Genomic DNA, 26681 nt, shown 5'->3' with positions numbered 1-26681 from the left:
CTTTGCTCCAGTAAAGATTTTACAGCACTATTCTGTATTAAATCCCAAATGTTTGATAGTTTGATCACACTAATTACATTTATTAACAATCTACTATTTATAAACCTTATGACATAATGTCTGTGTGCAGCTGTGAGTGAAGAAGACTCAACTCTAAATCTATCGGTCGATGTTTCTGTGTTTCAGGTGAAGGGAACCCCAAAGAGAGCAGTCCTTTCATCAACAGCAATGCAGCCAGTGATGCAGAGAAAAGCCAGCAGTATGACGGCAAGAATATGGCTCTGTTTGAGGTGAGGACAGTATGGAAGCCCTGAGAGGCAAGTGAGAAAAATATTCTGGTGATCCAAGTCTGATCAAATTTTTTTTCATCTGGTCAGGTGGAAAAAAAGTTTTGCTAGGTGAAGCGCCAATTAAAATACATTTCTAGCCAAAAGAAAGACATGACAGTAATGTTACATAACTTGCTAACACACAATATATGTACCTTGTGTTTAGAGTGCATGGAGAAATTAAAACTCACCTGGAAGAAAATATGAATGCTTTTAGTCGTATTTAGAACATGGGGTAGTGGTGCACTTCAGCCTCTTGTGGCCGAAATAAGTAACAACAAACACTTGATCCTGACAAAAAAAAATGTTTTCACCTGCCAAAACTTTTTGTTCCCACCTATTTCACAGATGAAAAAAATATATATAGTAACTTGGAAAAAATATCCTGGAAAAACCTTTTTATTTTCACCTGGAAACTTTGTTTTCCCAAAAAAAAAAATGTAAGGAACTTAGAAAGGTTATCCTGAGGTTAAAGATTAAACCTTTTTTCTCACCTGTTCTTAAGTCATCAACACAGGGGAGAAAACTATTTAGATCAAACTTGGATGGATTCACCAGAATTTTTTTTTTCTCACTTGTCTGTCAGGGCTTCCGTAGGACAGTTTTCAAAACCCAGTATAAAACATACTGGGAATATGGATGTGAAACCACTCCTAACTGCTGTTGCAAGGTCAAAGGTGATTGTGTGAAGAGAACAGATCTGATTTTTCTGAATAGGGGCCTCTAAGTTGACGCAGACAGTTTCAAATCACCAGTAGATCTCCAGGTCTAATATCATATGATATAATATGTGTGTTTCTGTGTGTGTGTGTGTGTGTGTGTGTTACAGGAGGAGATGGATACCAGTCCAATGGTCTCCTCTCTGCTCAGCAGTCTGGCCAACTACTCCAACCTGCCAACGGGCAGCAAAGAGCATGAAGAGGCCGAGAATAATGAGGAGGGGGCACGTCCGTCTAAAAAACCTGTCAAGGTAGAGTGTTGCATGTGATCTGTTCATCTCCACCCTGCAGCAATTTGAACCAGAAGACATGTTGCTGCAACATTGGGACTACTGACAATGTCTCAAAAAATAGTCTTACTTACTTACTTCAAAGAAAGTATGCTGTCAGTGGAGGGTCACACCACATCCTCAATTTTAATTAAATTTCCTCCATTTCTGCTGTGCTTTACCTTGTTAGTCAGTATCCATCAACACCACACTCAAAAAACAAGCGGTTTTAGTGTGCGTCACTTGTACTGCAAGAACATTATTAGAAGTAGCAGGAATGTAGCTTTTTATTTGATCCAAACAAACCAACCTCTAACTGGGGAGAGGAACACATCTGTAGAGAGGTTGAAATGAAAACCAGCTCGCCATACACCACTACAGCCAGTGCCGCTGCTAGCCATTTTGGTGCCCTAAGCATAATTCCTTTATTATTCGCCCGCGCGAACAACCGGAACGGACCATCCGGCGCGGGGGGGGGGACACTAGACTACAGCAATTATTAAATATCTTTCTTGTTCCCCCTTTTTTGTTACATATACATAGCTAAAATGTGCCTAATATTTCTATAGGCTAATGAAATAATACCGGCATTTAAAAAAAAAATTTCATTAGGCTATTTTTGGTGCCCCCTCAGCACTTGGTGCCCTACGCACAGTGCGTGATGCGCGTGGTGGGAGCGGCGGCGCTGACTACAGCAGTGACATTATGTCAAGTGAGTGCTTGGGATGGTTATTTCAAAGAAGGCTGTTAAGGAGAGCATCAAAGGCAAACTTTTTAACATTGAAAGCAGTGGACTGATCCCAGGATGTTACACAAAATTTTGCCAACTGAGCCACTCAAATACCCTTAATTTGTGCTTTTGACAAAGCAAACCTTGGGAACCACACAGTGTTTCACAGTACATTGGAGAGCTCATGTAATTGATGGATTCTGCATTTTCTGGATGCTTGTTTTCACAGAACTCGTCTGATATCCAGGGAATTTGGCAAAACTTAAGCAATAGTTGTTGATTTGAATTTCAAGGCATTTTAATATAGTTTTAATCAAATCATGTTTTTGACACCTGCCTGCTCTTCCCTTTTGATTCCTCTGGCAGGGTTTCCTACCTGCAGGTAATGAGCTCATTAGCTGAAGCTTAGCCTGCACTGCTGTAATATCCTCACAGATACTGGATATTTGAATTATTCTGCTTTTCAGTGTAGCGTGATTTTGTCTCTTTCTTGCCTCTCTCGCTTTCTTCGCTTTGAAAACTACTTGCATGTTGAATTACTTGTCCATTTCAGGTTTCCGTCACTGGACATATTACGCAAGTGGTAGAAACTATTCAGTACAAAATGTTTATTTGAACTGGATAGTAAGAGTATATGCTCCATCATAATTTGGATCTATTTAAAGGACAATATAAAAATACAGGGTAACACGTTACTTTAAGTCCCCCTATTTAGCATTTTTAAGAGGTGTATAAACACTTAATAAAATACATTATTATGTGGATGTAAGCAGATATACAATGAGTGTTTGTTAACTATAACTGTTCCTGTGGGCACCCGTAAGTGGAGGCTATAGATAATGAATGACAATATAGTAAAACACAGTTGTAATAATATAAAATATGTCTATTTCTACTTTAATAAACACATACATGTCCTTATGGGTGCATACAACAGCATTATAGTGTGTTATAAACCATTTATTAAGTGTTATATACTGCTTATAAATGCTAAATAGGGGGACTTAAAGTAATGCATTACCCATGCAAAGCAGCACATTTTTGCATGTTTGCCACAGAGAGGATCTTGATACTATTTAGCACTCATTTGAGAAATGAAGTCTGCAGCAAAGTACACCGACAGAGGAGCTGGTCACTAGATGCTAACTAAGGGTCAGTGCTATATGTAGTCACTGCTCAGACTGAGTTGACCTGAAGGATCCTGCAGAGTGGGCATTCAAGAGCATCACTCGCTCACTCTCACCCGCTTTCCCCTGTGGACAAAACACAAGCAGTGACTTTGTTCTTTCCGTTCATCTTTCAGTTCCTTCTCATCACACACATCTCCTCATAGAGTGCTCTGCAGAATTTAAATCGGGACTCCAAATAAGGACAAACAAAGTCTCAATCTGATATACTTGTTTTAGTATTTATAGTTTTATAACGCAGAAGAAAAACAATCGATTTGTGTAGATTTTTATTATGCACACTAAAAAATTCTTAATTATTTTGAGGTTCAAATAGATTTACTGTGAGAAACAATGAGGAAAAGGGAGAATAAATATTTATCTTCCCACTTCTCTTCAGAGACAAAATAGACCCATTTTTAAAAGAGCTTGTCTTCCTCTTCTCCGCAGGATTACCATCTCTTTGTGTTTGAAAAGAATAAACCCCTTCCTTTCTGATGAAAGCGTTGGACCTAATTTCATTAATTTAAAAGGCAGAATAGATTTAAGGAGACTGAGCAACAAAGTGCACTACTGACAGATTATAACCGCCATTTCAATCCATTTGCCTGGAAAGTAAGACAAGCTGGACTGAAAACTAAGATGCACACAATCTTTGACTAATCATTTTTCATGTTTGTGTTCCTCAGGCTCCACAGCTGGGCACTCTGATGGGAGTGTACTTGCCATGTATCCAGAACATTTTTGGGGTGATCCTGTTCCTGCGGATGACCTGGATGGTCGGGATTGGAGGCGTCCTCGGCTCCTTCATTATCGTCTTCATGTGTTGCTCCACAGTGAGTGAAACTGTCGACGTCCCTGCTGTTGTGTATTTATTGTGTAACACGACTGCTCTCCGTAACTAACGGCTGTGGTCAGAAAACAGATGTTACATTAAAACACGGCTGTTAAATTTAATACAGGGTTGTAAAGCTGTAAAAATCCATCCACAAGAATAAATTAATCTAAAGTGGTTCCTCAGCACACACACACCCCCAATTAGGGGCATTTGTGATTAAACTACAGGCTGTTATAATATATAACAAGCTGTATAATTATAATTTGCATTGCACAGATGCTGAAGGTGACATAGTAAATCCTGGCATAAGGCGGTCTGCCAAACACCCCACCACCACCACCACCTCTCCCCTGTTGGAATCTGTCATTTTGCTGTTCTGTCAACAACCAGGTTTAAAAAATATAATTAATAACATACTTCTTGTTCGCTGCTTTAAATCCCATCCAGCATGAAGAAGACTAAAGAAAGACTCAACATCATCAGTACTTTTACTATGATGAATTTGAAAAGGGAGATTTTCATGAAACAGTTTTTGGTTGAACAAGAAAAAAAACCTAATCAGAGCTGCTTGAACATCCTGGTCAAATGCCCGTGTATTCAGGAATATTCTCGGCATGCAGGAAGGGATTACGTTAGTAAGTGGAAAATGAAATACTAAAAAACTAGCAGTATTAAATGTCAAGTAGCTTGTCACATATTCTTAAACAGGTTTTATATCTCCTCAACTCACCCTGAGTATTCCTAAAAAATACTTCACTTCCACTCTCACTTTATCATGTTTAGGCAATCCCTGTTAGAAGTGTGTAATCTGCAGACCAGAACAGGGTCTGTAGAACTTGTGTGTGTCCCTGTAAAGATATCTTGCATACTGCTTCCATTGTGAATTTGTTTGTTGATGTTGAAAGGCCTCCGTTTTAAGTCAATCCTGCTGAAATCCTGTTTTGACCCGGTAATCTAAATGCTTTATAAGTAATTTATAACTTCATATACATGAGCTGCATTTGGGAGCATTTCACTTCCACCTGGATCCTTAGTCATTATCCAGTGAATGTTTTGGTGGACCCTTTAGGCAGAATGCCTTCCAGTGTGTATAATGTTTATACATGAATGTATTGCTCATAGCAACTAAGTATCAGCACTACAATATAAAATGCCCCAATTACAGAAAGTCCTAAACTCAAATTTTTACTAAAATACATTGAATATGTATCATCAGTCAGTACTCCAAGAACAGTAGAGTAAAGTTTTGCTGTCAGGTGAAAAGTTTTTATTACACCTTTATTTTACCACAAATGTTTCTATTAATATCAAGATTTTTTCAAGAGCGTCCTGGTCACGTTAGAGGATTTTTTTTGGAGGACGAAAAGAAGGAAGGAAAAATATTGGTAATATTTTATGAGTTTACTTCCTGTTGAATGTAAAATCTGCAAACTAACTAGTAACTGTAGTAATCAGATGAATAATAATATTAATTTATTTATATAGCACTTTTCCAAAACAAGATACAATGTCCTTCACAAATTAAGCACACAAGAAATTTATAGTTTAATAAAATAAATACGATCAAAAAAAGTGCAATTTAACAGAACAAATTCAGTAAAAGCACATTTTAAACATATTTTCAAAATGCAATTCTAAAACTGTGTGTGTTTTTTGGAGAGATTTAAATGAAGAGCTGGCTTGCCTGATCTCCTCCAGCAGGTCGTTGCAGGGTCGAGGTGGCCTGATTACAAAGCCCCTGTCTTATTTGGTTTTCAGCCTCCACGTGGGAATTACTAATAGTGCTCTACCAGAGGATCTCAGGCTACACTACTATGAGGTTAACAGGTTCGAAATATAACAAACAAAATCCGAAACTTTATTCTAAAATGTACAGGCAACAATGTAGAAATGCTAAAATTGGTTATAAGCAATCTATTGGATCTTGTGAGTATTGCTTTAGCATTCTGAACCGGCTGTAGTAGTGAAAAAGTAGTTCCCTCTAAAATGTAGTGGAATAAAAGTCTCAGAAAATGGAAATACTCGAGTTCCTTAAAAGTGTACTTAACAAAAGTACTGTGTTTAGTAAATGTGATCAGTTCCTTTCTGCCTCTGGCTGCAGATGAGCATATTCCCATCCAGTGAAGGGACAGTATGTGCCTAACCAGCCATGTAGTCATCCCTGTGATGAACAATTCAACATGACCAGATGAGTCAGACTCTTGTGCTGCTGGATGTTTTTCTCTGCTCACCTCCTCGGTTCATTAAGGCCTCGCTGTCAGCCATAGTTAATTTGACGTGCCCACCTGCTGCCTTTCAGACTCCTGTGACCCTCCTCTGTTGTGTGCTGCTTTTTTTCAGACGATGCTCACAGCCATCTCCATGAGTGCCATTGCAACAAATGGAGTCGTACCAGGTGAGTGGACATCTGAGGTCAATGTATTATAGCGTGTTTGTGTGTGACAGAACAGTGCACAGACCCTTGTGTGTGTTTGTGACTCACAGCTGGAGGTTCATATTACATGATCTCTCGCTCCCTGGGGCCTGAGTTTGGTGGAGCTGTCGGGATCTGCTTCTACTTAGGCACCACTTTTGCAGGTGCCATGTACATTCTTGGCTGTATTGAAATTCTGCTGGTAAGTAGCCTTAATTATCAAATAACTCACATGTTTATTGTTTTGCATATTGTCCTTACAGCCTTATATGTTGTCTATATAGGCCTTTTTCACCTCACACATTGTGACATGTCATAGCAGTAAAAGTGTAACTAAAAACAAATGAATTAAGAGTAAATTCTTTGAGTTGTGTCAGTTCCACGGTTCTGTTATTGTGTATGCTGCTGGCTAACTGGTGTGACTACAGGGATGCTTAAATGGAACAGCTGCGTTATTCATTTTATTGGTTACACCTGTAATTTTCCTGCTAAAACATGTCAAAATGTCTGCTATGAAACAGCTCACATCTGGTCCTGCCTTTAATCTGTGGCAAGACAACACGATGCTCCAACAGACAATAAAATCATGATGATCATTTAGGATGCACATAAAAGAAATAAGATCTGCTCTACCAAGCCATGTGGACTATGGGTTTATTAACAGTTATTAAAATTAGGATTTTAAAATGGAGTATTGTAGTTACAGTGAGCTAAATAATTAGCATTAGATAATAACAGCGTTGTAGGGGGAGCTATTTCAGGCACCCCTGATTCCGGAAGTAAAAGTCCCATTCATTTTCCCCATAGACAATGTTACAAGACTCACAGTTGGAGCACTTCCACAGCTTGGATCGGCATGAAACTCTTCCTATTCAAAAGATTAACCACTTCTTTGATAAAATGTTGACTTTCTCATTCACAAAATGTCATTTTTCTAAAAGATTACCAATATTTTCTCTTTTTCTTCATGATTTTACATATTTTATAAACTCTCTGAAATTTAGTATGCACAATTAAATGTTAGAACTACATTTTTGAAAACAATTAGAATTCAATCCGCCTTGTTTTTTTTCTTTTTAATTAAATTTATTGTATTCTGTTTCATTGTTTTTCTTCTTTATTTTCCTTTCTGAAGGACTGATTGTACTTTCCATTTACAATGTTTACCACTTTGATTGTGATGAAAGGGAAACGTGTTGGATCGACAAAAGTCTTTTGGAGGAAAAAATATTACGGTGTTGAGAAAATTCAACAATTCACTTTTAAATTCTGGGTTAATTTTGGATGAATTCAGCAACTATGTTGGCGGGTTTTGTTCCCAACCGCAACAGTGAAGCGTTTTGAATTCGCTACCGCTCTGGTTCGCACCTCTGAATGGCTTCTTCTCCATGGAAACTGCAGCTGAGGATTATAGGTGGTGTAGTATTTAGAGCCGTCCACCATGCCAAACTCACGAACAAAATTTCACAAACAAAATTGAAATAATTAAAACCGGTGGCCATAGCAAAAACCCACATGATCATTACATATTTAACATTAACAGTGAGATAGTGTTTAAAGAAAAATTTGAAATGGGAATTCAGAGTGGGGAAAAACACTTTTGGAACTAGCGGCTCCTCCCACTTCACAACTCTGTATGAAATATCACAGTTAGCTTTACTGGAACCAATAGAAACATCAAGCAGCAATGGCATCATTAGAAAAAAAAAATCTGATTTTGTCATTATCACAGCACAGTATACCATTATAACAATAAAGTCTCCTCACTGTAATGAAAAAAATGCCTTGTAAAGTACACAAGTAAAGTAGCGTTAAATTGCTATGCTGCAGAAATGGAGCATTTGAATGAACCTATACAATAAAATGCTCAAGTCTTCCTTTTTGTGGTCTAAGTGAAAAATGCCTATCACAATTTCTCAAAACCAAGTTAACATATTCAAATGTGTTATTTTATCTGACAAACTGTCCAAAACCCTAAAATATTTAGTTTATTATCATATATGACAAACAAAAGCATCAGACAGTCACATTTGAATAGCTTTAAACAGGACGATTTTGACATTTTTGCTTGAAAAATTACTGAAATGATTAATCAACTACCAAAATGATCAAAAATCAAGTATCAAAGTATTTTCTGTAGATCGACCAATCAATTAATGAATTATTTCAGCTCTAGTTTGAACAGACAGTTAAAACAAGAACATTTTCACATTATAACAAGGTATTGTGAACATTATTGTCTCACTTATGTCTCACTGTGGCAGCTCTGCATTGAAGTGGTGACCAAATGTAACCATACTCTACCATACCTTGCCGTATTGTCCTCCCTCTACGTCCTCTGCCTCCATCTTTCTCCCTCCATCTTTCCATTCTTTCAGATTTATATCATTCCTCAGGCAGCCATCTTCAAAATTGAGGGCCTGGAGGGGCCGGAGGCAGAGGCGGCGCTCCTCAACAACATGCGGGTGTACGGCACCATTGTACTGAGCTTAATGGCACTGGTGGTGTTTGTGGGGGTCAAATATGTGAACAAGCTGGCACTGGTCTTCCTGGCCTGTGTCATCCTCTCCATCGTGGCTGTTTATGCCGGAGTCATCAAGACCGCCATCGACCCCCCTGTCTTCCCGTAAGTGACTTGTTCATTCACTGGTCAAAGTCTCCGGTGATGATCCGGATATGTGACGTTGACACCTGTGTTGACTTTCGTTACAGTGTCTGCCTCCTGGGAAATCGAACTCTTGTTTCTAAAGGATATGACGTCTGTGCAAAGGTCATCGAAATAGACAATGAAACTGTCACCACCAAACTGTGGAGTTCCTTCTGTGATTCTGAGAATCTCAATGCCACTTGTGATGAATATTTTACCAACAACAATGTCACAGAGATACAGGGCATCCCAGGGGTCACTAGTGGCATCCTGGCAGGTAAGAGATGCCTTATCTATGTAAATGACAATACCCTCTGAAGATCAATCTACCTCATGCTCATTTAAATGCTCCTCTGTCTTTTAGAGAACCTGTTTGGTAACTACCTGGAAAAAGGGATGTTCCTGGAGAAGCGTGGGCTTGCATCAGACACGGATCCAGACAGTCCCACAACCAGCTCCAACCGCTACGTCCTGGCTGACATCACCAGCTTCTTCACCCTGCTGGTCGGGATATACTTCCCATCTGTCACAGGTTAGCAACAGATAGGCCCTTTGAAGTGATGTCTGAAGGGGTGTAAAAGCACAAAGCTCCTGCTCATTTCATCTTGCTCCACTCACAGGTATCATGGCCGGCTCCAACCGCTCTGGAGACCTGCGTGATGCTCAGAAATCGATCCCCATCGGCACGATTGCAGCCATTACCACCACATCCACTGTGTGTATCCTTTGCTGAGCCGAGGTCGATAAAACAGAAACTGTGTGGATCTGAAAGTGCTGACTGATGACTTTTATATAATCTGATATCAAAATGTTTGGATCAAACATTTCCAACAATACCTTTCTTAACAGCTTTTCCCCAGACATGTCCTGTGTGGTGCTGTTTGGTGCCTGTATAGAAGGAGTAGTCCTGAGGGACAAGTAAGTCTAATTATGTATTTGTGTACATTTATTATATATTATTATTATTATTATTATTATTATATCATCATCATCATTAGGTTTGGGGTTATTTATTATTGTTGTTGTTTTTTAAATCAAAGTCCATATTCAAATTATGTCAACAAAAGAATTGACCGCTCGCTAAACCCCTCCCCAAATATCAATTGTCCAATCATAGCTTAACAACAGTAGCTAAGTACTGCAGGCCTCAAATGTTTTGGTTTTCTCTGCACGTTGACGCCGTGTTTATGGGGCTGTAGTCGGTCGATAGTTTGGATTGTAGTTTCTTTTCTTTTAGCTTCTTTTTTTACCCTCTCCAAAGCCATAAATATTGAAAATATGAACAAGTGTTTTCAACCAACTCATGGAGCTAACGTTAGCTTAATTAGTTAGCTTGCGAGCTACAGCTGACAAAACAACTGACCATTGACATTCAGATGACAAAATCGACCGGTCGCCAGCTAGAGATAAGAAGCCTGCTTTTGTTTACTTCTGTGTGAAATCAAGCACCCATTGTTTCAAAAGATGTCTAAGTTAAAAAGTTAACTAAGGTTAATCTGTCCCCTGTTTTGTAAACTCCATAACTACAAGAACAAATGCTTGACATGCTTAGCAACAGTAACTAAGTGAGCGGGGTTTAGCAAATGGTCATATGTCTGGTCATGTAACAGTATAACAACATTAAATAGATGTTACTAGATTATTAGATACAGATTATCTGATGGAATGAGTGGTGAACAAGTTAGTGTGTGTTACAGCTTTGGAGTATTTTGTCTTCACCTCTCTCCACAGGTTTGGTGAAGGGGTCAATGGTAACCTGGTGATTGGGACTCTGGCATGGCCATCTCCATGGGTCATTGTGTTTGGCTCATTCTTCTCAACTTGTGGAGCAGGGCTCCAGAGTCTGACTGGAGCTCCACGTCTCCTACAGGCCATCGCTCGAGATGGCATCATCCCATTTCTTCGAGTGGGTACATATGTGGCATTCAAATTTGTATTTTCTGTAGCTTTAGGCTGCAGAAACAATCACAATTATTGCATTATTAAAATCCTATACTTTATTAGTATAGCACTTACTGTCCAAGAAGGTGATTTAATTTGATCATTTGATGTTGCTGCAGGTGTTTGGGCATGGCAAAGCCAATGGGGAGCCCACCTGGGCCCTTCTGCTCACAGCTAGCATTTGTGAGATTGGCATTATCATTGCCTCCTTGGATGCAGTCGCACCTATCCTCTCCATGTAAGTACACTGTAACTTCACACACACTGTGTGTATGTTCATTGTTGTGCAGGCCCACTGCAGTTAGGATCCTTCTTTATGTCTCACTGTCTTTTTTCTTTTGTGTATATTTCTCTTGCTCTCTTCCTCTCTCCCTTCTTCCATCCTTCTCTCTTTAGGTTCTTCCTGATGTGCTACATGTTTGTCAATCTTGCCTGTGCGCTGCAGACTTTGCTCAGGACGCCAAACTGGAGGCCGCGCTTTAAGTTTTACCACTGGTGAGCTTGTGTATCAGTGTTAAAAATCTTAACATACATACATATCAGAGCCATTGAATGCGTGAAACACTTTTTGATTTTGTTTTGAAAGCTGTTGTGTAATAAAGGGTTATTATTTTCATGACATCTGCTATCAAACCATGCTCAGAAGAGAACAGCTCAGTAGCACCCATTAACTTTGCCTGCATTTTTCACAAATTGCAGCAGTCAAAAATATTCTCATTAACAGCAGGCACCTGGGAGATCAAATTTTTTGCCTATATTAACTGGTGCTGTGTTCACCTGAATCACCATGGGAAGCTGTATTCCAGCATGAGTTAAGCAGCAGCAAACTAAATAAAAAAATTCTATCTACAAGCTGTGTTGCAGCCAGCGGTGTGAAGCTGGCAGAAACTCCCATTTAAAGCAAACGTGTGACTTCCTGTCCCCTGCAGGGCTCTGTCTTTCTTGGGTATGAGCCTGTGCCTGTCGCTCATGTTCATCTGTTCCTGGTATTACGCCATAGTCGCCATGGGCATCGCCACCTGTATCTACAAATACATTGAGTTTTGTGGGTAAGTAATCATCATAACCGCGTAGGACTTAGACCAAAAACAAGAATAAGATTGCATTGCAGCAGCCAACATCCAATTATTCTGCCAGTGGTAATTGTTTTAGATGAACAACAGTGATGGATTGGGCTTGCTTTAATTTACCATAAATGCTATTGCGCATACATCATGGTACATATATCACATGCCAACCCATTAATGTGCTGTATCACAGAGCTGAGAAGGAGTGGGGTGATGGAATACGTGGGATCTCTCTCAGCGCTGCACGCTTCGCTCTCATGAGGCTGGAGGAGGGACCGCCACATACCAAGAACTGGAGGTCAGTCCACACATCTACAACTTTTAAACTGTAACAATTCAGCTTATATCATCTGTTGAACTTAAAACACAATCTTTTGGTGCTGTGCTTTTTGTCAGACCTCAGATCCTGGTTCTGGTGAGTGTGGATGCTGAGCAGAACGTAGAGCAGCCTCGTCTGCTCTCTCTGACCAATCAGCTGAAAGCAGGGAAGGGTCTGACCATCGTTGGCACCTCAGTTCAAGGAACCTTCCTTGACAACTATACTGAGGCCCAGAGGGCAGATCAGGTCCGTCTCGCAACTCTTACTGTGTCTGCAAACACACAATACACAATACAAACACAGTTTATAATACAATACAAAGTTTTTCACAGACTAACAGCTGTTAGTTCCCCCTCTCTGTGTATTTGTAGTCTTTGCGTAAGCTGATGGAGACAGAGAAGGTGAAAGGCTTCTCTCAGGTGGTCATCTCCTCCAATCTGAGAGATGGGACGTCCCACCTGATCCAGGTTGGCGGGCTGGGAGGTCTGAAGCACAACACTGTGATGGTCAGCTGGCCCCGAAACTGGAAACAGCCAGAGTACCACCAGCAGTTTAGGAACTTTATTGGTAAGTCTTAAGTCACTATTAGTTAATGTATGTTAGTTTTATGTGATTTCTCTCTCATCCATTCAAACATCTCTGACCAGATAGTAGAATAGTCCCACTCTGAATAGTCTGCCCAAAGATTTTTCAAATTTTTGAACATGAGATTTTTCTTGGACTTGGATTTTTCTTTGTCCTCTGTTGAGGGTTGAACGTGCTATAGGAAGCCAGGTGAAGGCCTTTGAGACAGTAGTAGCAAGTAAAGGCAATGAACTTGCAAATGACTAATCAACTTAATTTGACCTTAATAGAGGCTAATCAATATATTACCACAGATATATCAGTATCGGCATAAATTTTGTTTCATAAGTATGTTTGAGGTCATTTAGAAACAGTGTCGCCGTTACATAGTTTGTCCATCAGAGAGCACTGAAGTTTATTTTTCATTTTAACTGTAAAATGTTCAATTCAGTACATATCTTGATCAGGATTCTTAAATAACCAAATTTAAGGGTTCCTTATCAGAAATATTTGTTCATTAAGTGTTTATGTTATGGCTGCTATATTGTTAGCAGATTTTTTTACTCTCAAATATCAATATCAGCCTCAATAATCCAGTATGGATTGATATTTTTATATACAATTAACACTATCAACAAAAAAAATGTTTATTTTACTAAATATCCTTCCATCCTGTCTAATGGGATGATTTAAACAAATAAAAGTGAGGTAACCTTTTCCCAGGCCCTTCATTATATTTGATAACAAATTCATTTTCTTCTGTCCCTCTGCAGAGGTGGTCAGAGAGACGACTGTAGCCAGTATGGCCTTGTTGGTTCCTAAGAATATCTCCAGCTACCCGTCCAATGGAGAGCGCTTCACTGAAGGTCACATAGATGTGTGGTGGATTGTCCATGACGGAGGCATGTTGATGCTTCTGCCCTTCCTGCTGCGCCAGCACAAGGTGGGAAACAAGACACTATTAAATAAAAGTCACAAAGGACACAGTGTAGTGCGTTAAAAAGAACACTGACATTTTGTTCATTATCTGTGAATGTTCTTGTTTTGTCCCGTAGGTGTGGAGGAAGTGCAAGATGCGCATTTTCACTGTGGCTCAGATGGATGACAATAGCATCCAGATGAAGAAAGACCTCATCACCTTCCTCTATCACCTGCGCATCGATGCTGAGGTGGAAGTGGTGGAGATGGTGAGAGACTTGTCTGACACATAATCTGAGTTCACAAACAAATCGTGCAGGGAGAGGATTTTTGTTTTGGAAATAGATAAAGACACTTTTTAATCCATAGAACCAAACTTTATGACTCCTGTTTCAGTACTTGACAACTGCATTATATATGAAAACATTTCTTTTCACTTTAAAGCATGATGGTGACATCTCAGCCTACACCTATGAGAAGACATTGGTAATGGAACAACGATCACAGATCCTCAAACAGATGCATCTGACCAAGAATGAGATGGAGAGAGAGGTAAACCAGAAAAGTTTGTACTACACAAAACTGGAGAAACCTTAGTACCTAAAGAAGGCTCATATCATATTTTACTGAATGGAGCAACCTGAAATTTTAGTCAACATAGGCCCCTGAAGAACATGACATTCATTTTGACATTTCCATTATTACTTTGTGCGCTCCAAATATCAGCTAGGACAGGGAATTGGTTTATAATAAGGTGTTGGTGTCTGGACTTGTTTTCACTGATTTGAGGGAAGAAAGAATGAATTCCATAGGGAAATTACAAATTGAACCTAATCCATTTCCTCACTATTTTTTCTAACTATAGATCCAGAGCATTACAGATTCTTCCCGTGGGTCCATTCGGCGTAAAAACCCATCTGCCTTGCACTCCCAGCACAGTGCTGAGGAGGGAGCCAGCGAGGCAGAAAAATCAGAAGACGAGGTAATGCTGCTATAGCCCTTTTAGGAGAAGTAACTTGTTTATTTACAGTGCCTCTGTCCTCGTCCCCTCCACACCGGTTGTCCCTCTGTGCTCCAGCTTGGACAGAATCTTCTGTTTGTACTATTATGTTTTATCTCATCACAAGGGCAGCTATCAAAGCAACGTTTTTGCTCTTTCCTGTGGCTGCTCAGTGATTTCCCACTGGCCACTGGCCACTTCCAGAGTTTCACCTATACTGACAGGTGTCTCTTTTCTCTCTTTCACCCTGTCACACTGTCACGTCACGGTGTCCCTTTCTCAGTCTGTGGCTGTCTCCAACCCAAAACAGGTACAGCTGATCCACAGTAAGAACGCCTCCAAACCAACCAGCCCCACGTCTCCCACTGGGCCTGCAGGGGGTGCTGCCACCTGGACAGACAACAAGGGTGCAGACAAGGGGCAGACCCTTTTAGCGGTGAACCCGGAGACGGGCAAAGACCTCTTCAACATGAAGCCGTGAGTTAGTTTCACTCAGCTCAGCATACTGCAGAGGACGCAGACATGACACGTGACATGCACACAGGGACGTGGGTCAGTGGTAAATATTTGTGTATATCGACCCATGTTCCAGGGTTTAAACAGATACATTTCGTGCCGCGCATGTGACAAACAAAACTTTCTGTGTGAGCACATGTCCTGTATGTATTTCACCATAATTATTTCCCTCCTAACATGCTGCTGCAGGGAATGGGAGAACTTGTAAGTATTAACATTTTTTGCGAGACATACTGCGTGAGCTGAGCAGCTAAAAGACTGATTTGTAAACCAAACCCAATGTGGCCCAATGTTTCTTGCATCAGGAACCAGATCGATGTGAGGCGCATGCATACAGCAATGCGGCTCAATGAGGTCATCACGAAGAAGTCCAAGGAGGCAAAACTTGTCCTGCTCAACATGCCTGGACCACCCAAGAACCGTGTGGGCAATGAAAATTGTATCCTACATCATACATACAAGATACTGTATGCCATATATCAGTTCAGATCCTTTTTGTCCCACAAGAGAAAATTCTTTTTGCAGCAAGGCAGCATAAAAACATAAACACAATGAAAACACTATAAGACAATTGAAGACATCAAAAGTGCTGGCACTATAAATGCATACAGAATACAATAAAAGGTTCAGGTGATACAAGCAAAGAAAAACTGCAACAATAATATGGATTTTGTCAGTTTATCATATCTTAGAATTAAGATATTATAAGAGTAGTAATTGCACCTGGGATAAATGAAAACTTGAACCTCTGCACCTAATTTTCAGGAACATGTATCTCTGACCAGAGGGGAGAAATCCTTAAAAAGAGGATGGCCCGCGATTTGCTAAGATGGATTCAGCTTTCTGTGTGATTTACCAGCTAAAGATTTCAAAAAAAGAAGGCTGCTGCTCACCAGCGAGATTTTACCAGATTTTACTCACTACCTTGACAGTGTTGCCCATGTTGATTCTTGTTTTGCACATTACATTTCCATACACGGTGGTGGAAGTATTTAGATCTTTTACTAAACTAAAAGTGTTGATACAACAATGTAAAAGTACTCCATTACAAGTAAAAGTGCTCAACTTTTGCATTCAAATTTTGCTTCAGTTAAAGTACAGAGGTATTATCAGGAAAATATACTTATTAATGTAAAAATGTAAAATCCATTTCTGCAAAGTAAGTAAGTAAGTAAAGCTTTATATGCTTTATATAGCACCTTGTAACACACAGTTGCAAAGTGCTTCACACACACACGAAAAATATAAATGAACACAATACAATATAAAACAGCACAAAACCAAACTAAAACAGAACAAAACATAAGACAAGGATGGAGATCTATAAAAAAAGGCTTGCCTATAAAGATATAAATCTGATAGATTGGGGAAGATGATTCCAGAGGGCTGGGGCTAAAACAGCAAAGGCACAATCACCTTTTGTTTTGCAGTTGTAGCTGAGGATGGATAAAACGCCCCGATTTGAGGATTGGAGTAATTGGTGCTTTATATGTAATCAACAGGATCTTGTAGTTTATTCTGAATTATAAAGGAAACCAATGGAGGGATGCAAGAACAGGAGTAATGTGGGGCAGACGGCTAGTTCTAGTTTGTAGTCTGGCAGCTGCATTTTGAACCAACTGTAAACGATTTAGATCAGCTTGACTGAGGCATGTGTAGAGGGAATTACAATAATCTAGACAAGAGAAAATGATGTGTGAATTAATAGTTCAAGATCCGTAGAAGACAAGATATCTGAAAGTAACAAGTATACCTATAAAATAAATGTAGTAGTCTCTTCTAAAAACACCTGAACTGGCTGTTTATTTTATTGCTTTTGTGTATTTTATTTCTTTATATTTCATCATTCACTGTGGTATTTTATTTTTCTTGTTCTGAAGCACTTTGTACTTTGTTTTGATAAGTGCTCTATAAATAAGTTTTATTATTATTATAGATTAAAATAATGGATAAATGGTGGAAAAGCTAAAAGTAGTGGATAAATTGATCATTAACTAAAATTAACAGATACACAGTTGAAATAGTTAGCTAAAATCAATTGGTAAATGGTTGAAACTATTAGCTAAAAGTAATGGATAAATGGTGAAAAAGCTAAACGTAGTGGATGAATGGTTGAAATCATTAATAGCCAAAAGTAATGTATATGTGTTTGAAATACCTAGCTAAAAGTATTACATAAAAGCTAAAAGTAGGTGATAAATGAAATTGCTCAAAGTAATGGAAAACTTGTTAACTAACAGTAAAGGATAAATGGTTAAAATTGTTAGCTAAAAGTAGTGGACAATGGTCGAAATTGCTAAAAGTAATGAAGCGTCCAGTGTCCAGCAACTCACAGTGGTTGTTATTTGAATGTAAACTTGCCCTAACAGCAGCTACACATTGACAGTTCAGTTGCATGAAAAAAATAATTTTAACAATATCCACTTTTATATAATTAATACAGCTTGAAATCATTGAAGAGTACACGTCAATCAAGGGGTACTTGAGTTCATCTGACAGTGTTGTGGGGGTACATCAGACAAAAAAGGTTTGGAACCATTGCTCTACAGCATGTTGTATAATATATTGCTTGGTTTTACACACAGTGTAAGAAAACCACATTCCTTCACTGTGATTGTCTCTCAGACATGGAGTTCCTTGAGGTGCTCACTGAGGGTCTCAATCGTGTCCTCCTAGTGCGTGGAGGTGGACGTGAGGTCATCACCATCTATTCCTGAAGGGCTTTTAAGGTCTTTTAATGGCACCTACATGGACACTGCCCTCTCCACCCTCTGTATTATTCCAGGAAAATCCTCCCACACCCTCACCCACCATCTACTCCTTTAAACTTTTAATCGTTAGAGTACACAAAGAATTGTGCAACAGTCACCTCTCTGTTCTCGACTGGTCAGTTGATAACTGCAGATGAGTTGATGGTTAATTCTGACAATTTGATTGCAAAAATGACTCCAAAAATGTCACTTATTCTCAGAAAATGGAAGGTTTTCAAACATTTCTTTCCCTTTTCTGATATGTTAAATCATCTTTCTGTCCTTTCGCTTTTGTTCCTGGTCACTTGTAAAGGAGAAACTTCTTATTTTCTGTTATTTACTAATTTATGTTATTTATGTATTTATTCATCTAATCATGTCTGTCTTTGTCCTGATCTGTTTTTGTCTTTCATTGTATGGTCGGGCGCACACAAGTTATAATAGGGTTATAATAGGTATAATAGGTTGGATGAATATCGTTCTATGCGATACACTACCCGATTAATTAATTCACATTAATTAATTGGAGTATTAAAAAGGCAGAGGTGGGAGCTGTATATCAATATGTACATAAATTCCCAAAAGAAACAAAGAGCAATTGGATCAAACAGATGTAGTTTGCACTCATTTTAGTTCCCTAACCTCTAACATTACACCATCTGTGAAAATGCAGGGTTATGTTATATGTAGGGTTATATATGTTTGATTTGCAGTTCACGCCCCAGCCATGAACATCATGAGAACAGTATCGTCACTGGCCCGTCCTTGTTATGGCATGGATTTGATCTGTTTATTTATTTGTCAGCATCACTCTCTCATTGCAGAGAGCTTGACAGAAATTAAAATAACTAACCACATTAATAAACTAATAATTTGATATGTATTACCTCCAGTGTTCTGCAGTTATGTAGCCATGTTTCCCTGCATGCCCAGGGAGCCCAGAAAATGTCCTGTTGTAAATGTTGTGCTAGTTGATCAGGGTGCATCTTTATCACTCTGTTGTTTTCATATTAAAATATCTGGAGTAAATTCCTCAAAATATAAAAGATAAAGCAGGTTTTGTTGCATGATTTCAAGTGGCATATGAAATCTGTGTTTTATCTCTATATAAAAATTGTTTACATTACTTGTTTTTCTCTATTGGGTTCAGAAAAATCCTCTTGACAACAGTTTAAGTAACAAACCCTACTCCTTCCTGATTACTTACAAACAAAATGTGCCAATATATAATGTATAAATGTAGAATATAAATGTAAAATTTCAACAGATTTTGGACCAAGCATCCCTTCAAACTTTTATAAAACATTATAGTGTTAAGTGTTAAAGAGAAAGTTAATGAATCTAGGATTATATTTTTCATTTTGACAGTTCAGTGAAAACATTAATTACCTTCTTATTATTTGTTATGTTTGTAAATAGACATTTTACAACATAAGTCAGTGTAAGATGTTCATAGATACACATCGATGATATGTCATAAATTTTATCTCCAAGAATTTATTTATTTAATGGTGTGGTTCAGAAAAAAAGGTTTAGAAACAGAATTCATTGAATAATTTGAAATATACTGTATTTTATGCATGGTGAGGGCACAGTATTAAAGGAGTAGTTCAACATTTTGGGAAATATGCTTGTTTGATTTCTTGCAGAGAGTTAGATGAGCCAAGAGACGGTTAGCTTAGCTTAGTTTAGCTTAGCATAAAGAATGGAAACAGCTAGCATGGATAGTACCTCTTAAACTCACTAATTAATAATTGTATCTCATTTGACCAAAGTGTAAAAATGACAAATAGCCGTCTCACATGGGGATGTCTGCCAGAGTACTTCTTGGCTGGGAGCAGTAACGTCCTGGAGTCTTGGCTGGTTGCCTGGCAACTGCACACAACCGCCCAGCCCATAAAACATTTTTCACTTTGGTTTTTCAACAAACGTTAATTTGTGAGCTTTAGAGGTGCTGGTAGGCGAAGTTTGTTATCTTTGGACAGAGCCAGGCTAGCTGTTTCCCCCTGTTTCAAGTCTTTATGCTAAGCTAAGCTAACGGCTGTTAGCTGTAGCTTCATATTTACTCTACAGTCATGAGAATAATATCAATCTTCTCGTCTAACTTTCAGCAAGAAAGCAAATAAGCATGTTTTCCAAAATGTCGAACTACTCAAAATGTTCAATTGCTGCTATATTAATGCACGCCATTTGAAAATGTGAAGGAATTATCTGCGATGTTAACAAGGCAGACACAGAAAAATACCTACAGATGAGTTTAGAGGAATCTCAAAAGGTGTATATTAAACTATTTTAGCATGATTTATGCATTAAATCTGATTATTAATACCGTAATGTTGAGTACCGCTCAACATTTTGTTTTTGTGTGTGAGTGTGCATACAATGGATGTTTAGTTTCTATTTGTGTATAGTTTAGTCATTTTTGAACATACATTAATTCATGCACATCAAAATCAACTGATACTGCAAACATTTCATAGGTTATGACCTATGAAATGTTTGAGTCAGGCCAGTGTACATTATCTTGCCCCAGAAAGTGCATAGTTTATGATATCAGTGTGGATACAAAGCGTTTAGTATTAATAGTTTATGATGGAAGTTTTTGTCCAAACATGTGTGTATACAGTAGTTTAATTTTATTTCCCTCTTCTCCTTGGCCTCTTAGTGCCGTAAAGTATTATACTTTGGAAATTCTTCATCAATTTCTAGCAAAAAGAACTTGTAAGTATTCTAATTTCCTTCAGATTCATTGTATACATGTATTGTTTTCAATGGCGTAGCATATACAGGACCTCACCTCATCATACACATATTGATGTCTTCTTTTTGGTGAATATCTGTGCAGCCCTCAGTGAAGCATAAGTTTAGAGTCACAATTTTTAAACTCCCTCACCCAGAGAGTGTGTGTGTGTTGTGACTACATGCCTGTATGCTGTATGTTTGTGTGTGAACCTGATATGTGTATGAGTGAGTGTATGTAACTAAACAGCAAGATAGAGTGAAGATAGGACATTTGTAAATAGATCTGTGATTTTAGGCTTAGAGATAACACGTGTAATGTGTGTTAATACAGGTTTTATAGATATAAAATAGGCAGTCTTTTGAAATGATAAACAAATTTTGTTTTATGTTTTACCATGTCTTATAAAATTATGTATGTATAAGTAATGGTTTAAAGAAACCATTTTATATGTCTGCACAAAAATGCAATAAATTAAAATCATTTTAATACAACAATGACAATTCAAGTGTCTGTGTGTCTGACGTTTTTTTCTTACAGTGTCTTATAGATTAACTGCATTGTATTGACTTAATGGTTTGTAATTTTCCAAATGTTGACTGTACATGCCTCCTCTTTCTCAACATCACTGATCTCAGCAGTCATACACATTCACAGATTTGGTGATACTTGAATTAAAATGGCATTGCACTAGACACAAACTAGTTTCTATAATGTGCAAGGCGGCAACTTTGCTACAGTGTTCTGTTAGGGATACGACCGCAGTAGTTTCCACAGCCACTTGCATGCGAGAGTAAGTAGTCATGTTGTTCTGAAGTGACAGGAAACAAATTAAGGGTCTACAGCAGCTCTGTGAGGCTCTACTTATGTAGGCACAGCAGCTCTTTGAGCTAAATGCTAGCATCAGCATGCTAACATGCTCTCAGTAACAATGCCAACATGCTGATGTTTAGCAGGTATAATGTTTACCATGTTTACCATCTTAGTTTGGTGTGTTAGCATGCTAATATTTGCTAATTAGCACCAAACACAAAGAACAGCTGAGGCTGATAGGAATGTCATTAGTTTTGCCTATATTTGGTCATAAACCAAAGAATTGAACAAACTGAAATTTTGACCTGATGATGGTGCTACATGAAAAGTTAAGGGCTCACCAAAGTCTTTAGGATTCATCCTCTTGGAACCAAAATTCTGTGTCAATCCATCAAGTAGATGGATAAGTGAAAACTTATCCATCTACTTGTTAACAGGAGGTCACCAAAGTCAGCAAGATTTATCCTCTGGGGACCATGAATGTATGTACAAACTTTCATAAATAAAATCACTTGCCGAGTTGAGGATAGATAACCTGTTGATTATTCTACTATTTTAGAGAATGCACATAAATGTGTTCACAATAAACAATTATTTGCACTGTCATTGCCCATTTCTGCAGTCTTGATTTACAGTCAGAAAGATCATATCAAATCCAAACATGCACCACTGAAGGCACAAATACAGGATTTAGCTACTCCCAAATAAGGAGACTGGGGGAAAATTGGGGGAAATAATTTAATTTCATTTTATGTCAAATGGTAAGAAGACTATCAGCTTTGATATCAGGTGTTATCAAAGAAGTGGTATAAATGTACTGTAGGAGATCAACTGTTATATCAGTCTTCTGTTCTCACCTTAACCTTCTTCTTGTAAAATGTTTCAGTCAAAGTGATTGATCTGGACAAAACATGCTGAACTGTACTGATTGCAACATATATCACTGACTCCATAATTTAACAGAGATTATGTCCCATCTGATTGACTCAGAGGCCAGTTTGTAGGTCAGCAAACGTTCTTTCACAATTTTTCCAAATGGAAATTAGCCAGCCAAAATCACAGCATGACAAAAACGTTACAGTTTAAATCAGATAGTCAAATGGCAACATAAACTATGTTACTGTATATATAAATTCTTATATTGCATATTTAAGTTGTAAGAACATTAAACTTTGTTAGAGGACACGCATTTGTAGTAAATGCATTAATAATGTTATCTCTATCTGATAAAAATTGATTCTGATGTCAAGTGCATATGCACTTTACAAGACAAGCTATTGTGAATGTATAAATGCAAAGCCACACTGTATTGTGCTATACAATAATCACAAAAACGCTGATGTAACTGTTACAAGTCTTATTACAATGGCCAAAGTCCATGCAGCAGTATTTCTCCATGAGGAGAATATTGCTTGTTTGTGTGAGAGAGACAGAGAGCAGGCTTGACCAATGCCTTTGGCCTGTCTTATCTAAACAGAGATAATCCAGGCTGCAAAAGAAATGAGGGTCATTTGCTCCAAAGAGCTGTCAGGATGAAGACGCAGTCGACCAGCCTTCGAGTGAGGTTACCTGTGTTTGTGTTTGTCACAGAGGTGATTATTGTTGCCTTGTATGCTGCCTTTGTCACCTACGATGAGCATACAGATGCCAGATTTCAGACCAACAGGACTAACCCCATGGACAATGCAGTGTACAAGGATTACCCTTTTTTTACCGACATACAGGTCATGATATTCCTCGGCTTTGGGTGCCTACTGGCATTTTTTCGACTCTATGGCTTTGGGGGGATGGTTTTTAACTTCCTCACGGCTACTTTTGCCATCCAGTGGGCCATTTTGGTCCAGGGGTACTTCCAGTTCAGCCATGACGGTAAGATCCACCTCGGAGTGATCAACCTCATAAATGCAGAGTTCGTCTGTGCTGTGGTGCTAATATCTTTCGGGGCGGTGCTGGGGAAGACAAGTCCGTTGCAGCTGCTGGTCATGGCTCTGCTGGAAGTGCCGTTGTTTGCAGTCACAGAATGGGCCGTGCTCAAGTATCTGAAGATCAACGATGCAGGAGGCTCTATTCTCATTCACCTCTTTGCCTGTTATTTTGGCTTGGGTGTCACTTTTGTACTGTACAGGCCTTGCCTAAATGAAGGCCATGCAAAGGAGAACACCAGCTACCAGTCTGACATCCTGTCTGCGATGGGAACCTTGTTCCTCTGGGTGTTTTGGCCCTCCTTCAACTCAGCATTAACCCTGAAAGGAGACGACCAGCACAGAGCCATACTCCACACCTTCATCGGCCTCAGTGCCTCCACGCTCACAGCCTTCGCTCTCTCTGCCATGCTGAACAAAAACGGTAAGCTCACCATGGCCGATGTTCAGAATGTGACCCTGGCTGGAGGAGTGACGGTTGGGGCAACTGTGGATATGATGATATCGCCTGCAGCTGCGCACGCTCTGGGTATTATTGGCTGCACTGCATGCATGCTAGGCTACAAGTACTTGAGTCCCTTCCTGGCGCGGCGCTTCAGGATCCAGGATCAGTGTGGAATACACAATTTGCATGGTCTAACAGGACTCATATCCTGTGCTGCAGGGATATGTGCTATACTGATGGCTAATGAGGAGGTTTACGGCCCCAGTTTGTATGAGATCTTTACCCACAGAGCACCAGTGGAAGGAGACCCTAAGCTGCAAGAGCTCCAGATGTTGATCCCCAGTTTACAGCCAGGGTTGGGGAGGACTGCCCGGGAACAGGCTCTCTTTCAGGTCGCAGCTGTGTTCTCCACCATAGGAGTGTCAGCACTGGGAGGCATCCTCACAGGCTTCATCTTGAAGCTGCCGTACCTCGCATCACCATCTGACGATTTCTGTTTTGACGATGAGCTGTTTTTTGATGTCCCTCCGGACTATGATTCACCACTTAAACTCAATAACACAATTACAACAGAGGATTCTTCTGCCTGACATGCAACAGCCAAGTGTGGTCAATGCATTTGACTCAAGACGAAAATGTAAATAAGCCTATATTTGTCTTTATAAGTAATTTACCATAACTCAACAGTGCGTTACTATTAATTAAATGTTTATATCCATTACATTGTAAACAAGGCCAGTGCAGTGACACTGTCCAACAATGTCTAATGCAACCAGTAATGGTGTTATTTATTGTCTTACATGCAAACAAGGAAAGGAAATTGAGTGTTCTAGCTCTCTTGGCCAATTTGTCAAATGTTTGTGATGTGAAATAAACTCTTTTCAAACTGTGTGCTAATTTTTGGATGGATAAGCTCCTTGAGATCCACCATCTTGTTTCAAGGAGGTCTATTCAGACACAAAATCATGGACATTAACAATCAATTTAAAAAGAACTAAAAGAATAAAATTAAATAAATAAAAAGCAACAAAAAAATCTATCTAATATAGAAAACACATAAAAGCAAGCAGGGAAATTACAAGCATCATGTACATGAAACTAACTAGGAATAAAAAAAAATTAAAAACTGTCAGACCAAAAATTACAAATAAACCTATGTACTACAAAATACAGATGAGAACAAAGGCAGCAATGAAAGATGAAGGTAAATACAGTCAAAAAACAAGAACAAGAAGATCTGAGCCAAGAAGTCATGATGAGCCAATGAGTTGGACAAGTTATTCCAGTCTGATGGTGCTTTAAAGTTAAAATTTCTTTAGAAATTAAAGGCACAGGAAAGAAAGGGTGTGGCGTATGTTCAAGTGAGTATGGTGATCTAAATATGAAGTGCATTTAAAAACTCCTAGAGTTAAGTGGTAACCAGTTAATTGTACCATACATGAAACACTGATGTGTAAGATAAGTACACCTAAAAACTAATTGACAAATATTATTTTAAACTACATTAAAGGGTGAACCTGGGTTTATAAGGTGTTAGCATAATCTCCAACAGAAAATTAAAGATAGGAGACAAGTCATTTTATCATTTTGGATGTCAACGTACTGTCGGGAGGTTGACATTTCTTTTTAATAATCCCTAGATGGCGGCACAGAGACGTGAAACAAACTAAGCTGACTGTGTTCTCGCGTGGAAAAGCGCGATTCCAAAGTCTCTGGGTGTTTGTGCCCTCAGTAGTGTTTTACGGGCGAACAAGGGGAAGGTTGTTCTTCAACGAGACGATTTGTGCAAAATGTATCCAGAAGCTGTTAGGCAACTGTCCTGTAGAGAGCACTAAAGCAAACGAATAAATACAAAGGGCCTAAAATCGATGTTGATCTTATACGTTTCAACAACAAGGAAGTGCTCCGACTCCGCAAGTTTGTCTTTTAACGTCCGGTCTACACCGGAAGTGGGGATGACTAGCTTTGTGGTGATCGACATCTGCCGCTCGTGATCGCCTTGCACCTACATTTTAGCACACATCTGACCAGTTTTATGATATATAACGTAAAGCGTGAAGGGCTGGCAGAGCTGGAAGAAAAAGAGAGACTTTCTTTTACAACAGTCTGACAAACGTCGACCGCTATTTACGTAGCGTTGCTAATTAGATCAATAATCAAGTTTATTTGTCACATGTAATCATGTAAGGTACAATCACAGTGAAATATAGTCCCGTCAGAATTAGTTCTCCGGTTATGGTGACTGGTCACAATGTGTTGGTATTTGTGTGTTATTATGTGTTATATTTCTAACAATATGCTATCATAACAGAAGTTGTCTGAGTGGCTCATGCAAAACACAGTCAAAGTTTTCTAGGAGTTTGCATAAAGATGTAATGCATACACTGAAGGTGGCTTCTCAGTGTTTTGACCCTATATTGACTCAGACTAAACCCTAGATATTTAGGAAATTTTATATTTAACTCCCTACATATTTATGGAGTTATAGGATTTGAGAATTTTTTGTTAAATCTCACATATTCTGCTTGTTTAGATAGATTGTCTACTTCATACAGTTAGCAAATCCAAGCAGTAA

The 26681-nt window shown here is 38.9% G+C and overlaps 2 protein-coding genes across 4 annotated transcripts in view; both read left to right on the top strand.

The window, feature by feature from the left end:
- The window catches only part of slc12a5b (solute carrier family 12 member 5b), a 40895-nt gene extending 22132 nt beyond the window's left edge, over positions 1-18763 (top strand). Inside the window, exons 2-26 of one of the 3 annotated variants that reach the window (XM_044211876.1) lie at positions 187-290; positions 1159-1299; positions 3903-4049; positions 6392-6446; positions 6536-6666; positions 8843-9090; positions 9177-9388; positions 9476-9643; positions 9732-9830; positions 9972-10029; positions 10843-11017; positions 11172-11290; positions 11449-11547; positions 11982-12101; positions 12313-12417; positions 12516-12684; positions 12810-13005; positions 13776-13945; positions 14058-14189; positions 14365-14472; positions 14786-14902; positions 15231-15397; positions 15626-15640; positions 15742-15875; positions 18062-18763. In XM_044211876.1, coding sequence (XP_044067811.1) covers positions 187-290; positions 1159-1299; positions 3903-4049; positions 6392-6446; positions 6536-6666; positions 8843-9090; positions 9177-9388; positions 9476-9643; positions 9732-9830; positions 9972-10029; positions 10843-11017; positions 11172-11290; positions 11449-11547; positions 11982-12101; positions 12313-12417; positions 12516-12684; positions 12810-13005; positions 13776-13945; positions 14058-14189; positions 14365-14472; positions 14786-14902; positions 15231-15397; positions 15626-15640; positions 15742-15875; positions 18062-18153 — 3281 coding nt within the window. In that variant the 3' untranslated portion in view covers positions 18154-18763. Of the gene's footprint in view, positions 1-186; positions 291-1158; positions 1300-3902; positions 4050-6391; positions 6447-6535; positions 6667-8842; positions 9091-9176; positions 9389-9475; positions 9644-9731; positions 9831-9971; positions 10030-10842; positions 11018-11171; positions 11291-11448; positions 11548-11981; positions 12102-12312; positions 12418-12515; positions 12685-12809; positions 13006-13775; positions 13946-14057; positions 14190-14364; positions 14473-14785; positions 14903-15203; positions 15398-15625; positions 15641-15741; positions 15876-18061 lie in introns of all 3 variants that reach the window. The other 2 variants (XM_044211873.1, XM_044211874.1) reach the window with 2 other exon arrangements.
- Positions 18764-23136: 4373 nt separating this feature from the next.
- On the top strand, positions 23137-24997 carry rh50 (Rh50-like protein). The gene has a single exon (XM_044211877.1). It carries the CDS (start codon positions 23272-23274, stop codon positions 24694-24696), a length of 1425 nt encoding a protein of 474 aa, XP_044067812.1. The 5' UTR covers positions 23137-23271; the 3' UTR covers positions 24697-24997.
- The last annotated feature ends 1684 nt before the right edge of the window (positions 24998-26681 follow it).

The sequence above is a fragment of the Siniperca chuatsi genome, linkage group LG10, assembly GCF_020085105.1.
Source record: "Siniperca chuatsi isolate FFG_IHB_CAS linkage group LG10, ASM2008510v1, whole genome shotgun sequence".
Lineage (NCBI taxonomy): Eukaryota > Metazoa > Chordata > Actinopteri > Centrarchiformes > Sinipercidae > Siniperca > Siniperca chuatsi.
The sequence above is the reverse complement of the archived record's forward strand: the minus strand, read 5'-3'. Positions and strand labels throughout refer to the sequence as shown.

Bases quoted from the DNA above. Each gene is read 5' to 3' on its own strand.
- rh50 (XM_044211877.1), top strand. From the start codon at position 23,272: ATGAAGACGCAGTCGACCAGCCTTCGAGTGAGGTTACCTGTGTTTGTG.